General features: G+C 35.4%; 1 protein-coding gene across 3 annotated transcripts; it reads left to right on the forward strand.

The window, feature by feature from the left end:
* The first annotated feature begins 1,121 nt into the window (after window positions 1-1,121).
* Window positions 1,122-26,416, forward strand: sfpq (splicing factor proline/glutamine-rich). Of its 3 annotated transcripts, XM_051873247.1 has the most exons (14): window positions 1,123-1,857; window positions 2,307-2,495; window positions 2,579-2,880; window positions 2,985-3,080; window positions 3,416-3,612; window positions 3,720-3,804; window positions 3,885-3,999; window positions 4,099-4,147; window positions 5,814-5,923; window positions 9,630-15,118; window positions 15,204-23,286; window positions 25,466-25,518; window positions 25,606-25,684; window positions 26,296-26,416. In XM_051873247.1, exons 1-10 carry the CDS (start codon window positions 1,291-1,293, stop codon window positions 9,747-9,749), a joined length of 1,830 nt encoding a protein of 609 aa, XP_051729207.1. In that variant the 5' UTR covers window positions 1,123-1,290; the 3' UTR covers window positions 9,750-15,118; window positions 15,204-23,286; window positions 25,466-25,518; window positions 25,606-25,684; window positions 26,296-26,416. The 3 variants fall into 3 exon arrangements, with proteins under 3 accessions (XP_051729208.1, XP_051729207.1, XP_051729206.1); XM_051873246.1 differs by having other exon boundaries at window positions 9,630-23,286; XM_051873248.1 differs by lacking the exons at window positions 9,630-15,118; window positions 15,204-23,286 and having other exon boundaries at window positions 1,122-1,857.
* The last annotated feature ends 478 nt before the right edge of the window (window positions 26,417-26,894 follow it).

The raw sequence follows: 26,894 nt of genomic DNA on the forward strand, positions 1-26,894 counted from the left end.
TGTGCTGTATTTTGAATAAATACAGTCAAGACAGAAGAGTGTTGTTAGGCACGACACGAATTGGAATATATGTAGGCTACAGCACACCTCGAGTACCTTATTGCTTTTATAAAATGGATACCACACAATACAAACATTAAAGCCATAAGCCAATGTATAGTAAAATCATTAAATGCCATCCTTCCGCTAAAAAAAAATCCCTGACATTGATGGTAAACTGCAAGCAAATGTTCCGATGTGTAACATACCTGAATAAAAACAGCTTAAATAAAAACAGAGACTATGAACTGTTGTCATTTGTTGTGTCATTTATTTTATTTTATTTTTTTACACAATTGATAAGCCCTTTTCCTCACAAACATGCATCTGCTTATCTTTTAGCATGAGAAAACATCTCTTGCATTAAATAAAATGAATGGTGTGTGAATGGGGATGCTAATTTTTTTTTACCTGCAAAATAAATAAATAAACCTGGCTACTTTTGCTTCATCTCATCTTGAAGATAACAGGAAGGTACAAGGTACATAATAATATTTAGAAGAGCTTCCAGGTTTTGCACACAAAGAACAGCCACTAGTCATGTGCCTGAAAGAGCCACACAGCACTTGATCACTGGATTTACAGAAATAATTTTACTTTAAGTGTTTTCTCAACATTGCATATCTAATCAGCTTCTGACAAACACATTAGGCTAATTATTTAAATTATTACTCAGTGAGACATTTAACTATGCATTACTGTCTTTGAAAGGCTTTTGTCTTTCAAACAAATTAAAATGTACAAATTCACTTCGTTTCATATTTACATGCAATGCAAGGATTATTGTATATTATTAAAGTATATTATTTCCATAGTATACTCAAAAGTTTGCTAAAGTATACTTGTTTTCCACAAAGAAATGGTTTTTACTCATTGTGTATTTGGGTATTTTTTCCAGCGTCCAATAAAAAGTATCACAAAATTTTCCCTACATTTAAAAAACAAAAAGCCAAGTACTTTTAGTACACTCACTCAGTAATGGTTGAACTCACGAGCGCCACTAGAGGGCGCCAGTACCCCTTTGGACCGCTTGGATTTGATTTGGGGCGGAGGCTCTTGAGCGCGTCATTCCTCCCATTTCTACGATCTTCTCACGCAACCAACGGCCATTTTACAAAGCAAGCGTTGAGAGTGCAGGTTATCCACTCCTCGTCGGCATTTATCGTTAGTTTTGAATATAGTGCGTTATTTAACCTGATCTATCACCCTCAAAAGGCTTTTTAAACTGTTTTTCTGTCCGCTTGTGTGAAAATGTCTCGTGACCGCTCCCGTAACCGTGGAGGATTCCAGCACCGAGGCCGCGGAGGAATGGGAATGCGTGGTGGAATGGGAAACCCTAACTTTAGAAATCAAAACCAGCATCCTTATCAAAACCGAGGACCCCATATGGGTGGCGGATTTAAGCCGAATCAGGGAAATCAGCCCAGCCAGGCCTCTACACCACAGAAGCCGCAGGAATCCAGTCAGAACAAGCCAGTGGTCCAGTCACCTCCGGCGCAAGGCCCTGGTCTGGCCCAGCAGAGCAACAACAAAGGCCCTTCGCCACAGCAGACCGCCATCGCTGCTCCGCCGCAGATCCAGTCCCCACCGCCACAAAAGATCCAGTCCCCACCTCCACAGAAGATCCAGTCTCCACCGCCACAGAATAATGCGAAGAACCCAGACCTCGGTTCCCCACAGAACCAGCTCAGAAAAAACCAACCAAAAGGTGGGATGGGGAATGGTCAAAAACCAAATGTTCCCGTGCAGAAAGAACCGGAAAAGACAGTACCACCGCAACAACAGAGCACCACGAGCAATGAGGGCATTCAGCCTCAGGTAAAACAACGTAATTCTTAGAAAAACATAAGTGTCGTGTTTAGTGAGTGTATATGAGCGGTTTGAGTAAGTTAAATTTATAAACTTACACATTTAAAACACATTTTCTTTAGTACGTGTTTGCCGAGGCAGATCCGCCATTTTGTAGACACTTAAACAAAGGTTGGACTCCCTACTGGTCCCACAGTGCTTTTGTAACTCTGTCCGTATAAAATGCATTAAATTAGATGTTTTTATACGTTTATTTCGCGTTATGAACGTGTTTTGCTATAATTTTGATGTTATAGTGTGGCCTAGTTTGATAAATTTAGTTCATGAATGCGTTTGCGTTGTAGGTGAGACCGTTCGCAAGCATTGTGAAGTAGCATTTGCAATTTGTCGATCAAATTGAGCCCCACGATAGATTTACAAGCAGACTTGGGTTTTTATTGTGTAATTTTTGGTTTTAGGAGTTGAAGGCAACGCTATCTTTGCTGCGCAAGCCTGGAGAGAAAACCTATACTCAGCGTTGTCGTCTGTTTATTGGGAACCTACCAAACGACATCACTGAACCCGAATTCAGGAAATTGTTTGCAAAGTATGGGGAGCCCAGTGAGATTTTCATCAATCAAAGCAAAGGTTTTGGATTCATCAGACTGGTGAGACTTATAACTCCTTTAATGTAAGTGTAAAGTGTTTTAAAATACGCCTACAATTAATTTAGTCATTTTTTTGTCTTCAGGAATCCCGTGCCTTGGCAGAGGTTGCAAAAGCTGAGCTGGATGATATTCCCATGAAAGGCAGGCCTCTCAGAGTTCGTTTTGCCACTCATTCTGCTGCACTTTCTGTGCGCAACTTATCTCCATTTGTGTCCAATGAACTGCTGGAAGAGGCCTTCTCTCAGTTTGGAGTGGTGGAGAGGGCTGTAGTTATTGTAGATGACCGTGGCCGCTCAACAGGGAAAGGCATTGTTGAGTTTTCTTCCAAACCAGCTGCACGGAAGGCTATTGATCGTATCAGTGATGGAGTGTTCCTTCTCACATCGTAAGATGAAGTTCTTATATGTACAACCTGGATAAATGGTAATTCATTGTACTGGATAGACTCGTAGAAAATATCTTTACATCGTCGTTTTATTTTTGTTCTAGGTCACCCCGTCCAATTGTGGTTGAATTGTTAGAGCAATATGATGATGAGGATGGTTTGCCAGAGAAGCTTGCACAGAAGAACCCCAGTTATCAGAAGTAAGTTCCAAATTATCACATTTATTTTACATTCTCTGACTAGAATGAGTCTCTTGAGATTAGCAATCAATTTTGAGCTCTGGTGGTTGTAAAATATTTATAGGCTTTTTATCATGTAAATGAAGTTGGACAGATGGTGTGACAAGCATTTGGATGCAGGTGGTTTGGCAGCAGTAACAAAGATGTTTGTTATACTCCACATGCCTAGTTTTGTAAAAGAGCTTTCTTCATTCAAATTACTTGTTTTTTTTGGGGGGGGGGGGGGGGTTCCTCCCCTTTGGTGTATTGGTCATAATGATAGATACATTTGTTAATGGGCTTTGATTTGTCGTCAGGGAGCGAGATCAGCCTCCTCGGTTCGCCCGTCCTGGCACCTTTGAGTTTGAATACTCCCAGCGATGGAAGTCCCTTGATGAGATGGAGAAACAACAGAGGCAGCAAGTGGAGAAAAACATTCGTGAGGCCCGTGAGAAGCTAGAAGCAGAGATGGAAGATGCTTATCATGAGCATCAAGCAAACATGCTCAGACAGGGTGAGTATTGTCTTTGAGTCAGTGTATTTATGTTTGGCTGTTTTACTAAAAAAATGTTAAGATTTTGGGATGAATAATTGTTTTGGGGGTTCATTTTGTTTCAAAAGACCTTCTTAGACGTCAAGAGGAACTTCGTCGTATGGAAGAAATGCACAGTCAGGAGATGCAGAAACGTAAAGAAATGCAACTCAGGTATGTCTCATGTTGTATATTGTGGTGCTTGAAACCCTTGCTGTGATTCTAGTTAACTGACTGATTGTTCTCACCCACAGGCAGGAAGAGGAACGCCGCAGGAGAGAGGAGGAGATGATGCGGCAGAGGGAAATTGAAGATCAGATGAGGCGCAAACGTGAGGAGTCTTACAGAATGGGTGGCTTTATGGATAATGTAAGTAGTGCAGTTAGAAGGCTCTTTGCATTTAAATAACATTGATTGAGTCCTTTCAAATAAAACATTTTTTTTTTTTTTTTTTTTTTTTTTTTACAGAGAGACAGGGAGATGAGAATGAATTCTAGTGGAGGCCTTGGATTGGCTGGTAAGATGCATTCTACATCTGAAACCTTATAAAGTGAACATAAATGAACTGATTTGATTAGTGTGTATTCATATGTTTGTGGGTGTAAAAAAAAAAAAAAAATATATATATATATATATATATATATATATATATATATATATATATATATATATATATATATATATATATATATAAAAAATAATGGATAAATTAAGTGTTATATGTAATAAACTATGAAGTATTGTTAGCATTTCTCTGTGTTTCACTGTCTGAAGTCAGTATTCCAACACTTCATTGTATACCAACCCTATAAATCCTAATTTATTATATTTGATTCTAGGGCTGGGTAAAATGTATTGATTTCATGATTTTAATTGTTTCTCATTTTTATGAACCAATATAAATTCCTAAATCCCAAGAATTGATCTTTGGTCTATGCTGTTTTTGAGTTGATAAATGATCAGAACATTGTAGCACACCTCCCGTCAAATCTCAATAAGCTTTGTGCTTTGTTACTTTTGATATGACACAAAGTCTCAGATTTCAAATTCTGTCAATTTTATTATGAAATTCAAACAAATATTGTCTTGGCACTCTTTAATGTGGCTTGACACTGATTATTTCTTCCACTTTACTACAAGTTAAAGCACAAAATAATGAATGAACAACAGATGGTACGTTGAAAGAAAGTGCAACTTATCGAAATCCGTATCATGTCTCATGTAATCGCTCCATCAGTGTTTCAACCACAGAAAGGCGTCATTACAACAGCTTGTAAAAATGACACATAATGTTACATTAACCTCAGATAAGACATTCAGTGACTCATTAGTCAGCTAGAAAAAGTTTGATTTGTAAAAATGAATTGTAGTTGAAAGTTGTAGTTACGTAATTTAGTATTATACATTTATTTTTATAAAAACTTCTGTGTAATTTAAGTGTTTGTATACAAAACAAGTAATTTTAATCTTCAATAATGTAGTACCACCTGATTCCCTGTATAGCATTAATTGAGGGTTTTTTTTCCCTTGAGAAAATTTGACATGCACTGTACGTGATATATCCAAATTAATCTAATCGAATTGAATCAAAATCTGAATCGAATCGTAAGCTTGTAAATTGAAATCGAACCGTGAAATTTGTGTCAATGCCCAGCCCTATTTGATATGTTTCTAAGGTTTCTAAATTATCAACATGATCAAAACTTATCTGATAAACCTGTTGCGCACAACCTACGACATGCCTTCTGCCCTATGATTTGACTGTTTTTTTTTTTGTTTTGTTTTTGTTTTGTTTTATTATAAATGTCCACCTTCAGGTTGTGCTACTTGAATTTTTTTAACGATTGAATCTTTTAACGATTTTGAAAAGTAAACCTAAGAATAACTTTTATATTGTTAGTAATATTTCAAGATCAACACGTACTGGACTGAAGCAACTCAGGTTTACTTGATTATCCATACATTGTCATGCTGAAATATTTGTCAAATATGATACAGAAGGCTTTGAGGAACATTAATTCATACATCTCTCAATTATCATTGTGTTGCATTGTTTTGCCTCTCACAATTAAAACTACATTGCTTTGATCATTAAACTAAGCATTTAAATATTATCTTAAATATTATTCCATAATGTCATGCTTAATGAAACTAATGTGTGCTTTTTTTAAAAATATAAACAGATATGCCGTTTGGGTCACCTAGCCAGAAGTTCCCATTGGCAGGAATGAATTTTGAAGGTCACCAAGGAATGGGGGGACAAGCATCAGGGGGCATGGTGTCCAACGAAATGGTAATGTATTCCTGAGTTGAAAGCTGGAGTGAATGTGGCGGGAGTATGTGTGTGCATTGAATGCTTGATAATCTTTGAGTTGACCTGTTGTGGTTCATAGGAACTGAGGCCATTTTGTGTTTGAAGGTTTATAAGTTAGGTGTGGATGGATCATTTGTAGACCCGTCAGTGGGAAGTGTGTTTTGATCCCTGTTGTTGTTTGATTGTAATCCCTCCATCTAGTGGCAGAGGTTGTTGTCAGCACTCAAGCTCAGCTCCCCTCACTTTCCTTCTCTTGTTGCTTTGCAAGTCTGTCTGTACTAAGGCCCAAGAATTTTATACACCTGCTTACAACATGAACTTGTAAGTCCTGTCTAAATTGCAAATAAAGACAGGCATGTTTGCGCTCTGTTTGACGTGTAGTCTTTGAATAAGCAATGTGCCATCTTTTCAAACACAAGGCCTGGTGAAACAATACCCTATAAAATGCTGTACTTGATTTTGTGGTGAAATACTTTTGTAGTTTTTTTGTTTTTGTTTACTGTTGCATATCCATGTCATAGTCATGTCAGTGCTGCGATGGTAATCGCATGGAAATGCTATTTCCATGCTTGGAGCTCTTTTTTGTAATTTTGAGAAACTGGGCATTTAGTGCAGATAAACTTGAGCAACTTAATCACAATGATCATGAAATGAAGTTACAGTGACTGAAAATGTGGCTGAGCTTTTGAGGAGCTGGTTGGAGGTGTTGGTTGGCATCCATACTTAAACTTGGTTGATACTGGATAGCAAGAATGGAGTTGGGTTTGACCCATATTTGCTGTAAAGAAAAGAGATTAAGAGTTTACTTAAACATGGCACACATTTTGTAATCTTCAAGATTTTTTTTTTTTTTTTTCTGGTGTGCTTTGGATATTTCTACTATTTTAATTCAAGAGTTTAAACATTCGTCTCAAAACAATACAACAGCAGTTTGTATTCATTATGTAGCTAGCTACACTGAGACTTGCTATTTAAACCTTTTAAGTCCATACATTTTATCACAGGCCTGTGAATTTGTATTACATGTTTACCTGTCCCAAGCTTTTGTTGGGAAGCTGTGGGTTGCAGGAAAGTAATTCAACAGCAAGGTCAGTGCTTTCCAAATTGTTGGATTGTTGAACTTGTTGCCTGTGTGCTACTTTCACTTCAGTATTTTTATAGCTGAACCTTTTGATGCCCCAGTTAACAGGCAGTGTTATTAGAAATCAGGGAATTGGGGTTTCCTTCTGATAGGCTTCATCAAGTAGGAATAAAATATCTCCACACTTCAAAAAGGCATTTAATGAGTAGAATCTCTAAGTGAAACCTTATTCATGAGCATGATCTCATCCTTTTGTCAGATATAAAATTCAATAATGGTTTCATTTGAACATGAGTGGAACTCACCCCTGGAATTTGCAATTAGCAGAGCAAAGATGCTTTTCTTTATTGAAACTGTATGATCTTTTTAAGTGTCTGAAGGCAAGTATTTGGTCTTAAGATGTTTAGTTGTATATCTGAATGAACTTTTAGTAGGTAAGAATCTGACATTTTTAACTCTTAGGTTACGTTCAGACTGTCAGTCTAAATTCGATTTTTGTGCATATCCGATTGAAATCAGATTTAGCAAGTCTGAATGGCCAAAAATTATAAAATGCAATTTTTACAAATCTATTTCGAGCTACATTCATACGTGGTTTGAAATCCTATTCAAATCGCATTTCTGGAAATCCGTTTCTGTCTAACTGCTCTGATCGGATTTCGCGTGGTTTGTGACTTTCTCACGCCACGTAAAACGTAAATGTCAGACGTTGTTATAGGAAACATGCTGAGAGTCGGTGCAGAAACAAGGTTGTGTTGTTGCAAAGTGCCAAACGAGAGAAATAACAATATAACGGAGACGTGTTTTCTGCCGTTGACTCATCATAACGCAGTAGTCCAGTGTGCGGCGGCTACAATTTCATGCTGTAAATAAGACAACATCTGTACTGCAAACCCCTCCATGCTGCGGTTGTTTCATTTTTGGCATTTGCCTACCAACTCAACTTCATTGCCATAGAAACTAATGCAGATATTGGTGTGGGGGAGAAAAGCAGCATGGACACACAAATCAGATCTGACACAGTGTGGAAGTCAATAATTTTAGATCCGATTCCAATCCGATACACATAATCGGATTTGGACTGACAGAGTGTGAACGTAGCCTTAAAGTCAACACGAAATCAAAATGGACCCCATGTACTCTCTTCAATACAAGTTACTGTTTTTGTGTATGTTGTTCTGATAAACATTTTGTAATTTATCAAATGTTATTACTTGCTCCACCTCAAACTATTGTCTTTGGCTTATGTCACCAAGGCCACTTAAATTTAGTCCTATGAGTGCTGGTTGTGTTTTAAGAGAAGAATATTCCTCCACTCACCTTCAAGTCTGGCATGTTTGACTTTGCCTTCAAGTCCTGCCTTAGAATTTTTTATTCTGTTGAAAATTGTTTGGCTTAGAAAAGTTGCTTTAGCAAACAAAAATGGGTTGCAAGTGCAGTTTCAGGTTGACATTAAACAGTCAGCCGTTTTTGCAGAAAAAAATTGGATTTGAAACAAGTGGATATAGTGGCAGTTCTATTTGCAGATTGTCAATGTGCTGTAGCAATGTTTAATTTTAAGTTTAACAACCCTACGCTTTCACAGTTTTTAAAGAATTGATCATCTAAAATTTGTAACAAATTTGATTGACTGCATCACATTTTTGTGTTGTCAGTTTAGATGGGCTAAACTTTACAGTTAAACTTTGGAAAAAAAAGATAAAATAGGAAAATGCTGCATGCGTTTCTACTGCAAACTCAGGATGCCGTTTGTCACATTTGCAGACATTTTATTTCATCCAGTTAACCATCACGACTGCATGTCATCGAGATGAACATCGTAATTACAATAAATTTAAGTCGGATTTTTAACATTGAACTATATGATGGCTAAATAGTTTGCAAAAATTTTTTTTTCTAAAATCATAATACATGAATGTAAAAACCCAATCATTACCAGTATTTCAAAAGTGATTTGTATAATACTTAAAAAAAAAAAAAAAAAAAAAATTATTGACGTGTAGTCTTTGAATAAACAATGTGCCATCTTTTCAAACACAAGGCCTGGTGAAACAATACCCTATAAAATTCATAAATACTAAATCCATATGTTCAGAAATACATTTTAGAAGGATAATTAAAATGATTGGTTAATTTTGTACTCATAATGTAGTAGTTTGTAATTGCCCATATGGCTGAGGGTTTTGTCTAGTAATAAAGTACAAACCTCTTTGCCATAATCGTAAATTTGGGGCATCCAACAGTAAGCTCAACTTTGACACAATTTTGCTTCTAAATCTCCCATGCAAGTGGAGCTAGTTTAAGTATCCTGCAGTATTTATCTCAGCAGCGCTATTGGAATGCAATGTAATGGTATTTGACTAATGAATACATTACCCTCTCTTCCTTTTCCTATGTCACCTCTGGCACCTGTGGATCTGCGTGTTGGAACTGTTTCGCCGATTGTTTTCCTTGGATCCCACTTAAATAATACTTTGCTCAAAAAATGAACTCATGGAACTCGTTACCCTTTGTTGCTTTTCTCCCATACCCATGGATGTAAACTCCATAATTTCTACAAAACTAAATCCCCAACTGATACATAACTGAAAATGGTCCATGTAGCGCAATGAGCGTTTCCCGCAAGGTGGGCCAGGTGGTCCAAGGGGCATGGGTGCTGGAAACCCAGGATTTGGCAGGGTCCGTGAGGAATATGATGGATCTGCCAAGAAGCCACGCTTCTGATCTGGCACTTTAAAAGCAAAGTTTGTATGTGGAATTCCAGAGGCTCGATTCTGGAGTCATAATTGATGTATTTAAGTTTAAAGAATTTTCTTGCAATTTTAGCCTGAAAACTCATCCCATTTGTGGCAAGATTTTTTTTCGTCCTATTTTTATTTTGCATTCTTAATAGGTTTAATAAAACCATTGAAGTCAGCACTGGCTTAGTGCTGCCAACATGTAATCCCCTTTCTTATTAGTCTTTATCTTGTCATGTTACTTGTGTTATGCTGGTGAAATATTGTAAATTTGTTCTGATCTTTCTATGGCTGTGTTCTGTGCCATTAACATTTAAAATACTACATGTACATTTTCAATAAAGAGTGCAGTTTGTTCTCCCAAACCCCATTCAGGTGTTGTTGGCACAATGTTTAATTTTCTGATGTGTCGGGCATCTAACACCTGACACATCTGACACATGTAGGCATCTAGTACATTTTCTTAATCTTAAAGGTTGTCGCTTGGAGTTGTTCTTATGGATACCTTTTAGGGCTGCCCCCGACTTAAGATATTTCTAGTCGACTAGTAGTCATTCATTCAAGCCATTAGTCAACTAATCGCATGTTTATATTTAATTTTATTAAGTATATACTGGTGGGGGGGGGGGTACTAAAACATAATCAGCCTTTAATATATATTGGCGTAATATATATATAGCCTATTCTGCACTCAAGCGCACGATTAAAGTTTGCAGCAAAGCACTGGCATAAGTAATAATTATGATTGTGTTGGGAAAATAGCAATGAGACATTATTTAAAAAATTGTGTTTTCTGAGTCGACTGCAAAGATGTTGACGATGCTGCCTCGGCATCTCCGCAGTATAGTGAAGGCGCCTATGGAGTGAAATGACACTTTCATACGGATTACATAATCGGAGTATTTGTTTTTAATTTGCGTTGGTTTCTCTAAAAGTAGACATTTCAAGCTTTCTATAGATATTTCTCATGTCTGAGGCAAGTAGCCTATGTGTTACTTTCGTATAGGTATAGAGTTTCGGTTCATCTTTGTGACATGCTCCAGTTCAAGGAGACAGACTGCAGAAAGCGCATCCTGTTGTTTTGTTTCTTTCAAAAGCACAACGCTTTTTTGAGTTTACACAAATAAAAGGTAGACCTTTTTCGAATGATGTATTAGCCCCCCCCGCCGCTGTTATAAGTAATAAATGCAAGTGACCGACATGCAGTAAGTGTGCTAATACTTTAGCTTTCACACTCCGCACAAACACTAATGATAGCGAACATTTATCTAGGTTAACGTTAGAGTGAGTAGCCATGTAAAGTTGCTATTACTTGTATGTTTCAAATGATAGGCCTTATTTGAGGTCGATGAATGATAGGCGAACATTTGGATTTCCTGCACGACATGCTGTAATTACCACAAGGACCCGCCGTTAACGATCTGTCCATCAAGGGCTGTGTGACTTTGCCACATCCTGTGGAGTTTTTTTTTTTTTTTTTTTTTTTTTTTGGTGACTAAAGTAATAAAATTTGTCAACTAAGCCTCCTCTTATCGACTAACATTGTAGTCTACTATTAGGGGGCAGCCCTAGATACCTTTTCTATTATAGTTAAGTTTAGATTTATCACTGCCAACCTGACTATCAAGTTAAATATGGATTGCTGGTGATATCAATTTTTTTTTTTTTTTTTTTTTTTTTTATTTGGAAGTATAGCTTAAACAATCTGACTTGGTTTCATTTGTTTACAAAGTAGAACCCAGAGTGGTGTCATGGACACATTTTGGCTCTTGACGGAATCCTTGGAAATTTGGAACTTGAACAGAATCCTCCTGATGAATATTTGTTTTACTTCAATTTCTTATCCACCAAAATGTTCTTTCTGTCAAAACTCTTTATCATTGAAGCATGTTTTATTAGATTGTGCTGGTTTTAACCCTGTGAGAAACCTGTTTTATTCAGGTAACTCTTTTGAAGAAGTTTTTAACAAAGTTAAACCAAGTATAGTTTGTTTTTAAGGAAAAATAAAATTGTAAACACCTGATATAGTTGATATAAGTTTTTCTCTCCATGAAAATAGCCACAGAAGCTGGCATGGCGTACAAGCAAACTTCAGGGGTTTTTTTTTTGTTTTGTTTTTGTTTTTTTGCAAAAGCTTGGGAAAACATTGATTTAAAAAAAAAATTTAAACAAACCATTCCTGCCATGTGTGGACAGTTGATTCTCAGCAAATCCCTTTCAAGGAAAATCTGTTCACTTGGCGACCATATTTGCAATGCCTCCGGGCAGCTATTTCGGGCATCCAAGACCAAGTCCTATCTATTTAATTGGGGAATTCTGAAATCTTAACTGCTTGGCGAACTCACAATTAAATACCATTTCAAATCAGCAATAACAATTATGCTCATAGCGTTTAAAAAAAAGGCTTATTTTTCAGGCTAGACGAGCCAATGTGCATGTGCAGTCTTAAGCGTGAGTGTCAGGTTTCTATGGGAATGGCTTGGATTAATCAGGTTTCATTTCTAACAGCAGCTGCAGTGACGTAATGACTTTCAATGAGAGATTGGCCCTTTTACTTAGAAGGCGGAACCTATTCTGCCATATTGTGCATTGCAGTTTCTCCCATTCATAACTAATAGGAGTGAACTGTCTTTCTATAGTTTTTGCTCACAAGCAATGCCTAAGTTTTATGAAACCAAAAGGGATTAGAGAAACAAACTAATTAGTGTTTGTGTTCTTGGATGAACTTTCACACACATTATAAACCTATTTTGTTTACATGATTTACATGTATCCATTTGAAAAGTATACTGCTGCCATTATAGGTGAATTACTCAAACTATAACATTTTATGATTTGACATGATCTTACTAGGTCTAGGTGGTGTATAGATTTTGTAAGCTATATCAATATATATTCACAATGTGATAATAGGGTAAGCAGTAACATTTATTTTCAGAGTGGGCTGCTGTGGAAAAGTGCAAGATCTAAATTGTCCTAAACATGAGACTTGCTTTAAGTGCTTTAAACTAGCTCGTAAGCATAGATTAATGCAGCTTGCTCTGATGTTTGAGATGTTTTCCTTAGTAGATAACTTGCGTTTCATGGTATATGCTCATCTGTAAATGTTAGAAAGTTAAGCAAGTAAACTTCTCTGAATGAGCGCCGCTGTGCGCATGCATGTCAAACAGATGGCTTGCAATAATTCTAAAATATATACATTTTACAAAAATTATTTTAGACTGTTTGAAATTTTCGAACATTGTTTAGAATGTTTATATTAAGTTTTTTTTTTTTTTTTTTTTTTTTTTTTTTTTTTTTTGCACAATTTACAGCCTAGCCTACATCAATACATTCACTGTATTTGTTTTCATAGCCAATTTTCAATTTACGCATTGTTTGGAGGACAACATTAGGTAGGATATGAAAACTTCAAAAAAAAAAAAAAAAAAAAACTTTACCAAAAAATAAATAAATAAATAAATCACCCAGCCCTAGTTATTATGCAAGTAGAACTAGTGAAATTCAACTACCTGTGCAGACGTTACAGGGACACAGATACTTGTTCACCAAGTAGCATGTTTCTTGTAGTGATTTAATTTCTACCATTTAAAAGAATATCCTTCTCTAGTTATGATGGATGACTCAAATAAAAAAAACATTGCTACTCTCATCTATGCATGAAAGCACATAGTTTAAATGGTTGAATTTTGTTCAATGTGTAGAATCCACAACACCACCTCATTGTTTGTTGATTATTTCATTTTGCCAGTCAAAACAAAATCAATTTGCATAGTAGCATTTTTCAGTGTTCCAAGACAATTAAATTGCTTGATTTGCTTCACCCTCCATGTCATAGTATGATTTGAGAGGTGCTGCATAGAATGTTATTTTTAAATTTGTTGTCTGTAAATTTGCAAGACCTTAAATGACAACCACTTTAGAGTAAGGCCAATTGCAGGTTATATTGTGCAGCTTGTAAATGAGCAAAATACAAGAACAATTCTAAGAATAATGCAAACTACAAATCAAAATGAGCAAGAAGCAAGGCTTCTGACTTGTGTTGTGAGCAATACTGTTTCTAAAAATAGTTTACACCTTTCTTATCTTTGTGAAACCTAGGTCAGTTAACTAACAGTTCTCTACTGTACTCATACCTGCTCTGGTAGAATAACGCATTGCATTTTTCATATTAAAGCTTGACTTTTGATATTGTAAGATAACAATAACAGTTCTCTACTGTACTCATATTTCTCTGTTAGAATAATTATAACAATTATAACACCATTTTTCATATTAAAGCTTGACTTCTATATTGTAAGATATCATTGATTAAAGTTCCTTTTTTTTATTTTTTATTTTTTTTGAGAAACCCATATTGGCATAACATCACACAAAGCCAATATTTTAAGTTTGTCTTCCTTCTCCACAAAGTTACTGTTAATGCTGTCACGCTTTTCTTCTAGCACGTTATGCTGCTGTCAAAGCATGGAGGCAGAAGCAATCAATTTGTCAATTATCACATTAATTTTTTCTACTATTAATATAATTGTGAAATTAATTTCATTGCACTTTACATGATGCGAGGCCTACATTTTGGGCTTCACTTTCCTGTGTAGAGAGAATTCCTTATTCCTGACCCATGCCATTGGTCATTTACAAGTCACTCTATTTTGCCATTGCCACAGCAAACAATTAGCTTCATTTCTTCTACATTCTTCATTTCTTTCTACATTTAAAAAAAAAAAAAAATGTAATGGTACTGTAATTATAACACATTTCCTAATTTGAAAGCCATGTGTAATAGTTGAAGTTTTATTGCTAGCGTACATTTAATGTGATTTAAATACAAAACGTTACATGGCTTATGTAGTTATTTTAACATCAAGAATGGAGCTGGAAAAAGGTAATTTCACATACAGATTTTCCCAGATACATTGTTTGGTAAAATGTATTGTCTATTGTGTTGGTTTTCTATACATTTTCTTCCTTAACAGGTTTGTTCGTGACTTCCGAAGTATCTTCGAGTTTGGAACTGTTTTGGATTTTAGCCATTTATCCACTTAATCTCAGCCTCATACGGCATGCCCATGGACTGCTCACCATGCATCTAATGCATAATACTGACAAAATGGCTGGAGATTTTGCAGAATACCAGTCTCTAGTCTGATTGGCTGGCTTTTAATTTTCAGGGTGCTTAGGTTTTTTTATCAGTCTACCTGGAAATACTTACAATTTACCAGTCTTCAATGAGCACTTCAGAGGAAGAACTAGTCGCTGGATTTGCCAAAGATTGTGAGGTCGAGGCATTAAAACTTCAGGAGCTTTGTTCAAGACCCTTGGTAGCAAGTAGACAAGTCATCATTGAACACACCTGTATGTTACATCTTGTTCTTAGTTTTATCTCTTAAAACAGACAGTTGTTGGTCACTTCATGTCAGTTTGTCACCTTTTGCTTTAGGTCATCTGTTTTTGGGCAGAATGAATATGTGAGCCCTAATCCACTACAAAATATGACATTATGGTATGTAACCACTTATTTATCATTGACCAAATCCTTGTTGGCCTGTTTGTCAGATTTGGAACAACCAAGTTTGTTTTGCTTCTTTACAGTTATTAGTGTGGCTTCTTACATCTTTGTCCCAAATTTAGAGTATTAGTATTAATTCTAAAGTGCTAGGGCAGGATTCATGAACATTCAGAATACAGTTTTCATAGTTGCTATTTTGTTTTCTAACTTTAAAAATAAAGTTTAGAACATTTTGTATTACAAAAAAAATGTTTTTTTTAATGTTCTTACCCTTTTTTAAGATTGTTCTAAAGACAAACTAAAGAGGACCTTGAATTCCTGGAAAAAAAAGGTTGTAATCATTTAAAAAAAAAAAAAAAAAAAAAACTCAAAGTTAGGATAACTTACACTTGTCTTAAATCCCCAAAAGGTAAGACAGCAGGCACACACAGATACAGGATGCGTTTCACGGTTTGACTATAAGAACTGCCTGGGAACTTGACTGAATTGTCATTGGCCCGATCGGGTACACAATCGAAGCGCACGCATAAAGCTGCCTTTGAGACTCCCAAATTCAGTTCTCTTTTGCATCAAATACACAATTGTCAAAATGCCTGTCTTGGCAAGCATCCATTATAGCCTATTATTTTTGCAAATAATACACAATGCAGAAATTGTGCTTGTAATGTGAAGTTAAGATAAATGCATCATGTATACTACTCTGCACTTTGAGAGGGATGTGGGACACGTGCAGGACAGAGACCATCTCTTGTCTAATATCTTGGTTTTCTCCCGATGTTCCAAAGCAACTGACACTTGTAAAAGGTCTGAGCAAATTTTTATCTTCCACAGGTGCAAGACAATCAGGCTATATTTGATGTTGCGCTGCCAGAGAAAGCCAAACTAAATTATCAGTGTGTGAAATGTGCTATCCGATAGACTTGATAAGGCACGTCAAGTTTGTCAAGCACATTGTTAAATAGAATTTGATGTACAAATAAAAAGGTATCTGTTCTATGGCGTTTTTCTACTTTACCACAGTAAAGTATGCAACTATGATCACATGGAATACATGAAATTCATGTGGTTTTCTGTAAGGGAAAGCTTTGTGCTTCACTCGTGTCATATTCACGTAAAATAGCTTTCACATTAGTGTTAATTTTGTCAGCTATTATTTATTTATTTTAGTTCTGTCTCAAATGTACTTTTTAGTTTATCATTTAGTCAAGCTTGTACTGTTTTTGTTTAGTCAAGTTTTAGTCGACTAAATATCTGGGCATTTTGGTCGAGTTTTATCCAATGAAAACTGTCACAATTTTGTCATGCTGCATAATTGTTAAATTATTTTGTTCAATTATCACGATTGTTGTCGTTTTAAGAAATTTGACATTTTATCAGAATTTTTGCACTTTCAGAATATCAACTCATACGCATCTTTTGTTTTACCTTTTAAATCTAGTTTCCTGATTTATTATAGGGTGTTTATCAAATTAACACACTACAAAAGTAAAAACACTCAATAATTGAAACACTGAAATTCCTAATAATTCCAAATTACATGAACGTTTTTCTATTAAAACGACAGGAGAAAAGACTTTGTCAAACAGGTTGCGTAAGGTGCTTTTATTCTGCAGTCGCAAACAATATAGTCAAGATCCATGCTTGGATTTATTATAGTTAGCCTAATTACAGAATTAACTGCTCTCGACTGAATAACTTTAACTTTTAAGGATTTATCGGTTTTTAATTTACGGTGAATTTACTGTTCTTAATTACAGTGACTATCCAGTCTATTATTCTATTGTATGTATTTTTGCTACTGCTTGAAATTAATTTGTTCTCATTTTACTTGACTGTAAATTCAATTCAAAATTTGAAATCAAGCTTGTGCTGTTTGTAAGCAATTGCGCAAAAATACCCCATTATAAAACACAAATACATAGAGTGAGCAAACATTTAGGATTGCAAAAAAAAAAAAAAAATTCATTATTTATTCTTAATTTATTCTCATGACTTTCATGGAACATTTTCATGAATATTTGCCTCAAGCCTTTAGTAGTTTTTACTGTGGTATTGGAATTGAAATTGAGAATTAAATAATTACAAATATACAGCACGTTAAACAATGTGACACTGCTGCAGATTATTACATTAATCTACAGACAGCCAAAAAGACAGCCTTAAGTTAATCAGTGAGGCCAACATAAAATTGGATAACACCAAAGCCTATTTTCTTAAATAATTGAGAACTTGAGAATTTTTCAAGAATTACACGAGATAAATTCCCAGGAGTTTGTAACAATGCTTTTAAGGAAATGTAACACTTTACAATAAGGTCTCATTTGTTAACATTAATGCATCAACTAACATGAACTATGAGCAATACATTTGTTACAGTATTTATTAATCTTTGTTAATAATAAAAATCCAGCTGTTCATGTTAGTTCAGTGCAATAACAAGCCTAATGTTTACAAATACAACATTTGATATTAATAATGTATTAGTTAATGTTAAAATAAACATGAACTAAGATTAATAAATGCTGTAGAATTATTAATTCTTAGTTCATATTAATGAAACCTTATTGTAAAGTGTTACTGAAAATGTTTTAAAGAAGCTTTGTTAATCTGGCCATAGTTCTTAATTCTAGAATTTCATTACTGTGTTCCATAATTGTAGAATAGCCAATTTATTTGTGATTATTGAAGTTGTTCTATTATGTGGTTCCTTTTTGAGCAGCTTTGTTCAATTTAGACTACATTTCCTAGACTGCATTGTTGAGGGTCGAAATATTTTTACCATAAGTTTCCTTTTTTTTTTTTTTTTTTTTTTTTTTTTTTTTTTTTTTCTGAATTTATGAATCTAATCAAACCATCAAATTGCAGAAGCTGATTTCTTCAAGAAACAAGTGATAAACCATATAAAGAACTGCTGAGGATTGTCCTTGATGTTGGCAACTTGGGGGTTTTGTCCTGTAGAGTCATAAATCCACATTTACATAATACTTAAATTTGCTAGTTTTGAGGAAGATGAACTGCTTTCAAATTGCTATGCATTGTCAAAAAACACAATCTGTTATTTTGGAAAGACTACTCTAAACCAACCAGTCAGTTTTCAAATGAACTTAAAGGGGTCAAGAACTGATATATAATTTTTTTTTTTTTTTTTTTTTTTTTTTACAATGTTTCCTGAGGTTCACTTAGTAACATTAGTATGATTTTTTTTTTTTTTTTTTGCATCAAAAATTGTCATAATTTAATAAAAGGCCATTTTCTACTCTGATTTTAGGCTATTTCTTGGATGGGGCATGTCTGCTGAGACATTTCAATGTAAACGCCCACTGCTATGATTGGTTAACGTCTTTGCATATGAAATAAGTTTTAGATTTTACATATGGAGCTCTCTAAAACTTTTACTGCATTCTTTTATTACAGCTTTTGAGATTAAACAATCATAAAGTGTTGCTTATAGCATTATATTTAGATCTACACCTGTGACATGAAAGGTTGCAGTGATGAGCATTGTAGCCGATGACCGTTTAATGTGTTGAATGCATGATCTTGTCATTGCAGCTCGATTTCGATTCGATTTCAAATGCTTTCATCGTAACAGTGCAAACACAATGTAAATAAGAGATTCATTGTGCAGTTTAGACAGCATCATTGATTATAACAGAGTTCTGCAGAGAGTCCAGAACTCAGTCACTGATAAACTCGTGCTTGTGATTGACAGCTCCAGCGATTATAAAAGGGGTTATTTAAATGCTTTATTTAATTTAATCACAGTTTAAATAACATTATTTTCATGCTAGTAAGAGAAGCAATGTGAAGTTGACCATTTAGTCACTGGCTTGATTTACTGACGCATAAACGATTGAGACAAAACATCTGATTGTACATGAATCATTACATATCAGAAATCACTGATCACAGATTGGGCACTGTCTGGTCCGTATCTTACAGTAAAAGTCTGTTTGCAAAGCCTGCGCTGAAATTACGACTGATTTATCAAAGAATCCACTGTAAAATGTAACGGACAGAGACATTCACATAGTTAATAACCACTTTCCTAGCATTACGATCCTTTGGATGATTTTTAGTCCAGTGATCCTGTATCTCTCTTCTGTCCTTGTCTCACTAACATGCCAGTGGGTGGGGCCAAAGACGCAATGATGTAGGCATTGATCTGATTCTGCAGAGGCTGTCTTTCGCCTCACTATTACATCATAATGTGACAATTTTAAACGAGACGTTTTCTGAGCTTGGATTCAATAAAAGCTGTTTTGGGACTAACAAGGAAGTTTTGAGTTCTGAAACTTACACAAAGTTTTTATAGTACAATGACCTACATGTCAAAAAAAATCAAGGAAAATTTGATTTCTCAATTCATGACCCCTTTAAGTATTCAGTGTTTAGACAGACATGAGGCTTGTTTAGAAGCATCAGGAAATGAATTCATCTGAATATTCTCCTGCCTTTGCACCTTCTCAATCTTTTTAGCCTTCTTGGGGGAAAAAAAGCATTGAATGTATGGGAAGAGTTTTCTCATTCCCACCTGAAGCTCTTGTAGCTAGTTTCTTGGATATTAGCAGGAAGAGAAAGATAAAAATTAACTGGCTTCTCAATTTTCAAGAACACTACACCACCTCCAGGCTTGGTAAGTGCAAATCGCATGATTATTTTACAGTCTGCCAAGTCCTGCAAGCAAAACATTTTAATTGTGCCTGTTTCAATTTAGCTCTACAGTTTACTAGTATCCACCTTATTTTTAAAGTAAGAGCAGGCATTGCCATTATAACTTGAATGTGTTGAGGCTTCCGGTCTCACCCACTTTATTTTAGCTGTACAAAAACTGGCTGTTATGCTGCTTGATATTGGAAACTGTTACTAGTTATCATACTATTTTAATTTATTGTAATTGTGTTAAAACTGTTTTTTTAGTGCAAATAATTTCATTTACATTTTGTTATTCCAGTTGTTTCCCTATAGTGGCAAATTAATCGGAAGTCTCAGCACATTCACAGAAAATCTTACTTCCGTTTTGAAGAATAAGGTGGATATTTTTATTTATTTTTTAACATTTTTAGTCCAGATTCACACTGGGGAGATGAGGGATTAGGGGAAAAAAATCACTAGTCAACTTCAGACCATATTTTAAAAGATGGGTCACTCAATGAAAATTACTCACCCTTGTGTTATTCCAAACCTGTAAGTTATTTCTTCCAAGTAACACAAATATATAGTGGACAGCATTTTTCACGCTCATCAAAAAGCGCTATACAAGTCCGTATGAAATGTACAGTGTATTTCAATATATACTTACAATACATACTTATTTAGAAGTTGTAAAATACAGAAATTGATTAAGTGGAATAACCAATTAAGATTCCATAGTCCTCTCAGAGTTGCCTCAATATGATTTGAGTTCAGATGACTCAAAAAGAGGTTGACTACAAAGACAAATGTGTGAAATTTGTCAGCTCAATGATAAATGTGACTGCACCTTTAAGCCCTGTTTTCACCTGGTGTTGGGATGTTTTGTTTGATCCGATCACAAGTGGATGACGATATATACAGGTAGGGCCCTATGAAAGCCGTTTTATTTTTTTCCAAATTCCGTTTTTTTCCGTTTTAATTTTTCTGGATTCCGTTTTTTTTCCATTTTAATTTTTTGGACTTGATTTTAATAGTTCAATTTTAATAATCAAAAAGAATGTCTAATTTTTATTATTTTATTTTAATTAATTTATTAATTAAATGTATTATGAAATTTTGGGGGGGTTTTTTTCAGAAATTCTGTTGCATATTTTAATTTTTCTGGCAATCAAATGAACGGATAACATTAATTTATCTTTTAATCATGAAATTAAACTTTTTATCAAACAAAGTGCTGCAGAGCTTTACTGTTAAAATTAAAACATGGAAGAAAAACAGATTAATTAAAAATAGTTTTAATAAGTCTATTAGTGTTAGTATTACATTGAAACATCTAAATTCTACTGTACAACAGTAATATGTTGTCAAGTTAAATCGAACTTTTATTTTGACGGGTTGCCAAGAGCTTTGAGTTTCTGTGTGTTTATGATGATAGATTTTCTTAAAGCGGTAAAATGCTGATGAAGTGACTCAGAGCAGCTCTGGAGATGAATTTTGTGCGTTCATGTCCTCATATAGTGAGGTGACAGAGGATGAAAACACCGAGCGTAACACATGCTTCAGTGTGTGTGTGTGAGGTAAATGAAACCGCGCTTCTGCGCCATTAATTTCAGAGACACACAGACATGCAGGATTCATTTAAATAGTCTTGTTGCGGTTTAATATTCACAGACACTAGTCTATATTGCGATTTTAATTTAAGTGTACTGACTTGCTTTTTATTCATTCATCAAAAATTTGACAAATTCCGTGACATTCCGCGTTATATAGTAAATTCCGTTTTTTATGAATGGATTCCGTGATTCTGTCCGCTTTTTCTGCATTGCGGAAATCATAGGGCCCTATACAGGTGTAAACAGGGTCTAAAATGGTTTGAGCTTGTCTACATTCAACCTCTTTCTGAGGTAGTTGAAAATGCATTTGACAGGATTGCTTTCATAGTGTAAATGCTCATGGGTTGTCGAATGCGTTGGAACAGCCACAAAAGATTGTCCACTCTCCACCTTCTGACCTAATGTGTAAACATTATGGGAAACGCGCTAGCCAGATGGGTCTTCAGCTGACAGCTGAAATCCCAAGTTTGGTTTGAAGACAAAGGTACTAAGCACAATGTTCTCTCACTTAATCCCTAAAAACTCACCAGGTTCAGTGCGGTCTTGTGGCTATGAGAGCAGAAATGAAAGCTGATGCTCTCCGTATGTTTGTTCCATTTCCTTTTCAGATCTAAAGATTTTTGTAGTTTGCACAGAGACGATAGTATCGTTTTCCAAAACTTGCACTTTGAAACCTCCTTTCAAAAGTTTGCATTTTCAGGCCCCCCAAATGCCATTGTCATGTAAATGAATGGCCAAATACACACATTTTCCTTTTTTAGTTTAAAACTGTGTTGTGTAAATGCCCCCTATAAAACATCAGGTGTAAACAGGAATGTGTCTCTCTCTCATCTACTTGTGATCCGTTCGACCAAAATGCATCTTAATACCAGGTGTAAATAGGGCCTTAGAAGAAGGCCGCATTGGTTTGGAGTGACACAAGAGATTGTAAACGACACACTTTTAATTTTTGGGTAGACATTTGACTTGTATCCAGCTTGGAGCCATTGGAATTAATTTTTATATAGTGTATAATTTTTTTAAATCTTAATTCATTTTCTGACATTTTGATAAGCTAGTAGGAATTCACACAGCCAACTTTTGCCAGTTTTTTGACATCCCCTGCATGTAGTTAGCACTGTACACTGGGACCATGAATTTCCATATACTATTTATAGTGTGACTCAGACTCTATGGTTAAGACTGTTTATCCCCTTGGCAGAATACATTGGAAACTTGCCTTTTTCAGGCTCCTGAGATTTTAGCAACATGGCAAGAGCTTGTCTCTGTACTGTGTATTGAGTGAATGGTGGTGCTATAGCTGAGCATTAGGGGCCAGTGTCCAGCTTACCCACAGACTCCAGCAGTTGGTAACATTGAGGATTAGTTCTACAGATCAGTGGACAGTTGAGCCTGGACTTATTTGCATCAAGAGGTGTGCTTGCATATCACCGGAAAAGGTAAGTGATCTTGTCTTTGTTCCATGAAAATAAAGTACTACTTTCATCAGCTGTGTTGAAATACTACCAGGGTTCTGGCATCACACTCCTGAAAATGGATTCACAGTGCAGAAATTGTTTTTGTAAGCAATATTTGAAATGTGTTTGGTACTTTGGCTCCCTCTGTGTGTATTTCAGCTGCTCTGTAATGTCTTCCTCACAGTAGCTGTCTTCGGGGACAGCAGCAGCATCACTGCTTCACCAGGCATCATGCATTTTAACACTGCACACTAATGAAATATCAAGAACCTCACGATCGAGGGGGTGGTGGCATTCTATTGACTCAAGGTACTGTGAGAAGCAGTATTTTCTTTCTGCTTAGGCAGGGACGAAACAAAATATGGTCTGTTTATGAACGCTAAGGTGCTTTGAACTTAAATCTGAATGGAAATGTTCAGATAAAGCATTTTTGATTTTAGTTAAAAGGCACAACGAATTTCACGGTTTTGTGTGGGGACTTTCTAAACATGATTTTGCTTTTGGAACAGACTCAGGAAAAAAAATTTCAGAGTAATTTCCTTTTTTTTGTATACCAGATTTTACTTTTTCCCATCTTTTTTTTTTAATGACTGGAAAAACAGCAACATGGATTTGCACAGATCTCAGTATTGTAGAGTGCTTGGAGAAATCACACTATTACTTTTTTTTTTTTTTTTTTTTTTTTTTTTTTTTTTTTTGAAAACAAAGTAATAAAAAAAATCAATTGCATTGTCATTTGCAGCTGAAGTGAAGCTGCAAAATCTATGACACAATTGCTTGTTCATTGCTTCTATACACATACACTTCCGAAGTTTGTGGTCGGTAAGGTTTTTGTTTTTTGTAATTTTTTTTTTTTTTTTTAGTTTATTCTCACCAAGGCTGCATTTATTTGATCAAAACGCAGTGAAAACAGTAATATTGTGAGATTACAATTTAAAATTCTTACATTTATAAATATATTAAAATATAAATTTATTCCTGTAATTTATATAACAAAGCTGAATTTTCAGTGTCACATGATCCCTCAGAAATCATTCTGATATGCTGATTTGATGCTCAAGAAATTTAATATTAATATTTTTGTGGAAACCGTGATACTTTTCATGAATCTTTGAACAGTTCATAATTTGTTTTATGTAGAATTTTTTTATAATATAAAAGTCTTTCCTGTCGCTGTCAGTTTTACAATTATATTTATTAGTTGTCTGTAATTAGTAGTTTCCCTGATAATGACTGATTTTGGGTGGTTTGGATTATCTTGGTAGACAATTTCTATTAATTCAGTTGTATTTTCTGATGACAAGCATATTAGATTCCACGACATACCACAGCAGACTTGTCCCACTCATATTCTTTCCAATCTCTTGAGTGCTTAAACCTATCAACATGATCTGTTGTAGTGTGCAACAAATCACTATATTGGATATCCTTTAAGTGTTTTGTCATTGCAAAGTGCATTTGTGCAGTGTAAGTCGTTTTTCTTTCTCTCTCTCTCTCTCTTCTCAATCCTGGCAGTCTATCCAGTCTGTTTACTTCATAACTATTTGGTGTATATATATATATATTCATAACTATTTGGTATATTTATATATCACAGAAATACTGCCTCCACTCTTTATGAACTTTTCAATGTGGACTGGGGTGGGACATACTCTGAGTAACCAAAGTGCTTTAAGGTACATTTCTTTGGTGTTTTCCCTAATCTATTGTGTTCTTTTATTCTTCACAAAAGTATTGCACTCATGCCAATGAATCATTCTCCAGCAGTGTATCGCAGCCATGTTACTGTATTGATGGTGCCCTAAATTCACTCTGGTGAGTGTGCGCGAGTATTCCTGCTCCTGTGGATGAATGGAGCAGATCTTTACAACATATGTATAATGCTGGATCAGCATTTTGACTGTCTGGATGTGTGTAGGTGTCTATCTACACTGTGATCCATTCACCTTGGTCCCAATCTGTCATTTTGATAACCCTAGTATTGACCATGAGTTTTCAGCTCTATGGAGTGTGATGCCAGAACTACCCTTTTGACCTAGCAGCTTCCTCAGAGAGGCAGATCTTTAACCCAACATCCTTATCTTTTAGAAATCTGCGATTTGTGTTTGAGGTGGTGTCGTCTGTATGGAAATGAGTCCAAGTGTCATTTACGCTGTACAGCATCCGTGTTTTTGCATGAGATGAAGTAATATTTGCTCTTCAGCAGTATATTCAAAAAAAAAAATGTGACTTAGCTATGTTTAACTTGTATATTCCTAACCACTTACTTGCACGTTATGTGCTTTTTTTTTTTTTTTTCATGATGGGGGGGGATTTTGGTTTTGGAAAGAGAACTAAAGTAGCTATAATTCCTTTTGTTTTCCATTTCATATATGTAGTGTTAGATGTTAATGATAATAGCCTGCTTTGATTCAGTCATGTACAGCAGTTAAGGTAGGACTTTGTATTGGTTTACTTCTGTATCCTCACTGTCTTTCTCTTACTGCAGGGGCCTCAGGTGATTGAAGGAGGTTAAGAAGCATCATACAGTTTCAGAAATGGGTAAGCATTCACCGAAGACAATGATGAAAGCAAATGATGATCCCGCACGTGTTTGTGTGATGGAGTAAAAAGTTCTTGTCTTTTTAGATCTACCAAGGAACCTGTTCTATGAACTAATGACTTGTTCGGCACTAGATGTTCCTGCACAGCGGACGATAATATGCAGGTTTGTGATGTTATAATAGAAAAATATCTTTTTAGATAGATATTTATATTACGCCGGACTGCTTCATAAACAAGGGTCAGTTCAACGCTGGATTTGCACAAAAGATTAACATGACGGCACATGCTAGTCGATGAGTTGAATCAACTCCACAGCAACTACATACATTTATCCACTAACCATTCAGAAACGTCCAGATGCATTCTAAAAGTTGCAACATTCTAAAACTGTTACTGACAATCCTAATTTTGGCTGCGTGAGATCCTCCAGCTTTGTTGTTTTTGAGCAACCAAAGTGTGAGCTGTTAAAGCTCCGCCCTCTTCTGGAAAGTGGGCTTGGAGCAGCAGCTCATTTGCATTTAAAGGGACACAAAAATTGAGTGTTTTTGCTCTCACCCAAATTGGGGCAAATTTGACAAGCTATAATAAATGATCCGTGGGGTATTTTGAGATATAAATTCAGACACATTCTGGGGACACCAGAGACTTGTATTACATCCTGTGAAAAGGCATAAAAGGTTCTCTTTAAATTTACTGTTTGTAATTCAAGATGAGAAAATACTGTTATGGAACCAGATTACTTATTTTTACCTTATCTATCTTTGTCCTGTATAGTCCTGTGGGAGTGTGACATACAGATGGAGACGTGGCAGCTGGGAAATCTTTAGAGCAGCACTGGATGCATCATAATTGTATCCATATTTTTTTTCTGTTAATAAACTGTCAAGATCCCTGGTTTTTGTGTGAATTTATTTTTTAAAGATGAAACCATTACCTGAAAATGCAGAACCTTGATCATGTAGCTAACTTGTTTTGGAGTTGTTTCTAGAATATTAGTATTTTGGTTTAGCATATCAATCCAATGTCTTTTTATTAAACATACTGGCAAGATTTCTTTAAGAAAGAGAGAGGAAAATAACATGTTTAAGAGTTCTGCAGGTCTATAAACACAGACAGACCTCTGTAACCCAGTAGGACCCAGGCTGCTGTCCAGTATCAATTAAGGTCAAGGTGCTATGTTTCTCTTGTTTTATCACTGTTGTGTCCTATTGGCTGACAGCTACTTCTGGAAATAGTTCAAAAAGGAAAATAAACCTGCAGTCTGAGAAGTGTGGTGAGGTAAATGTGGGTTAGAGTTTTTGGGCAGTGTTTTTAGCAAACACTTTTCTCAAGGATTGTTAGTTATGATTGTCAAATAGGATATCACATCCTTG

The sequence above is a fragment of the Ctenopharyngodon idella genome, chromosome 19 (genome assembly GCF_019924925.1).
Source record: "Ctenopharyngodon idella isolate HZGC_01 chromosome 19, HZGC01, whole genome shotgun sequence".
In the NCBI taxonomy this organism is placed as follows: Eukaryota; Metazoa; Chordata; class Actinopteri; order Cypriniformes; family Xenocyprididae; genus Ctenopharyngodon; species Ctenopharyngodon idella.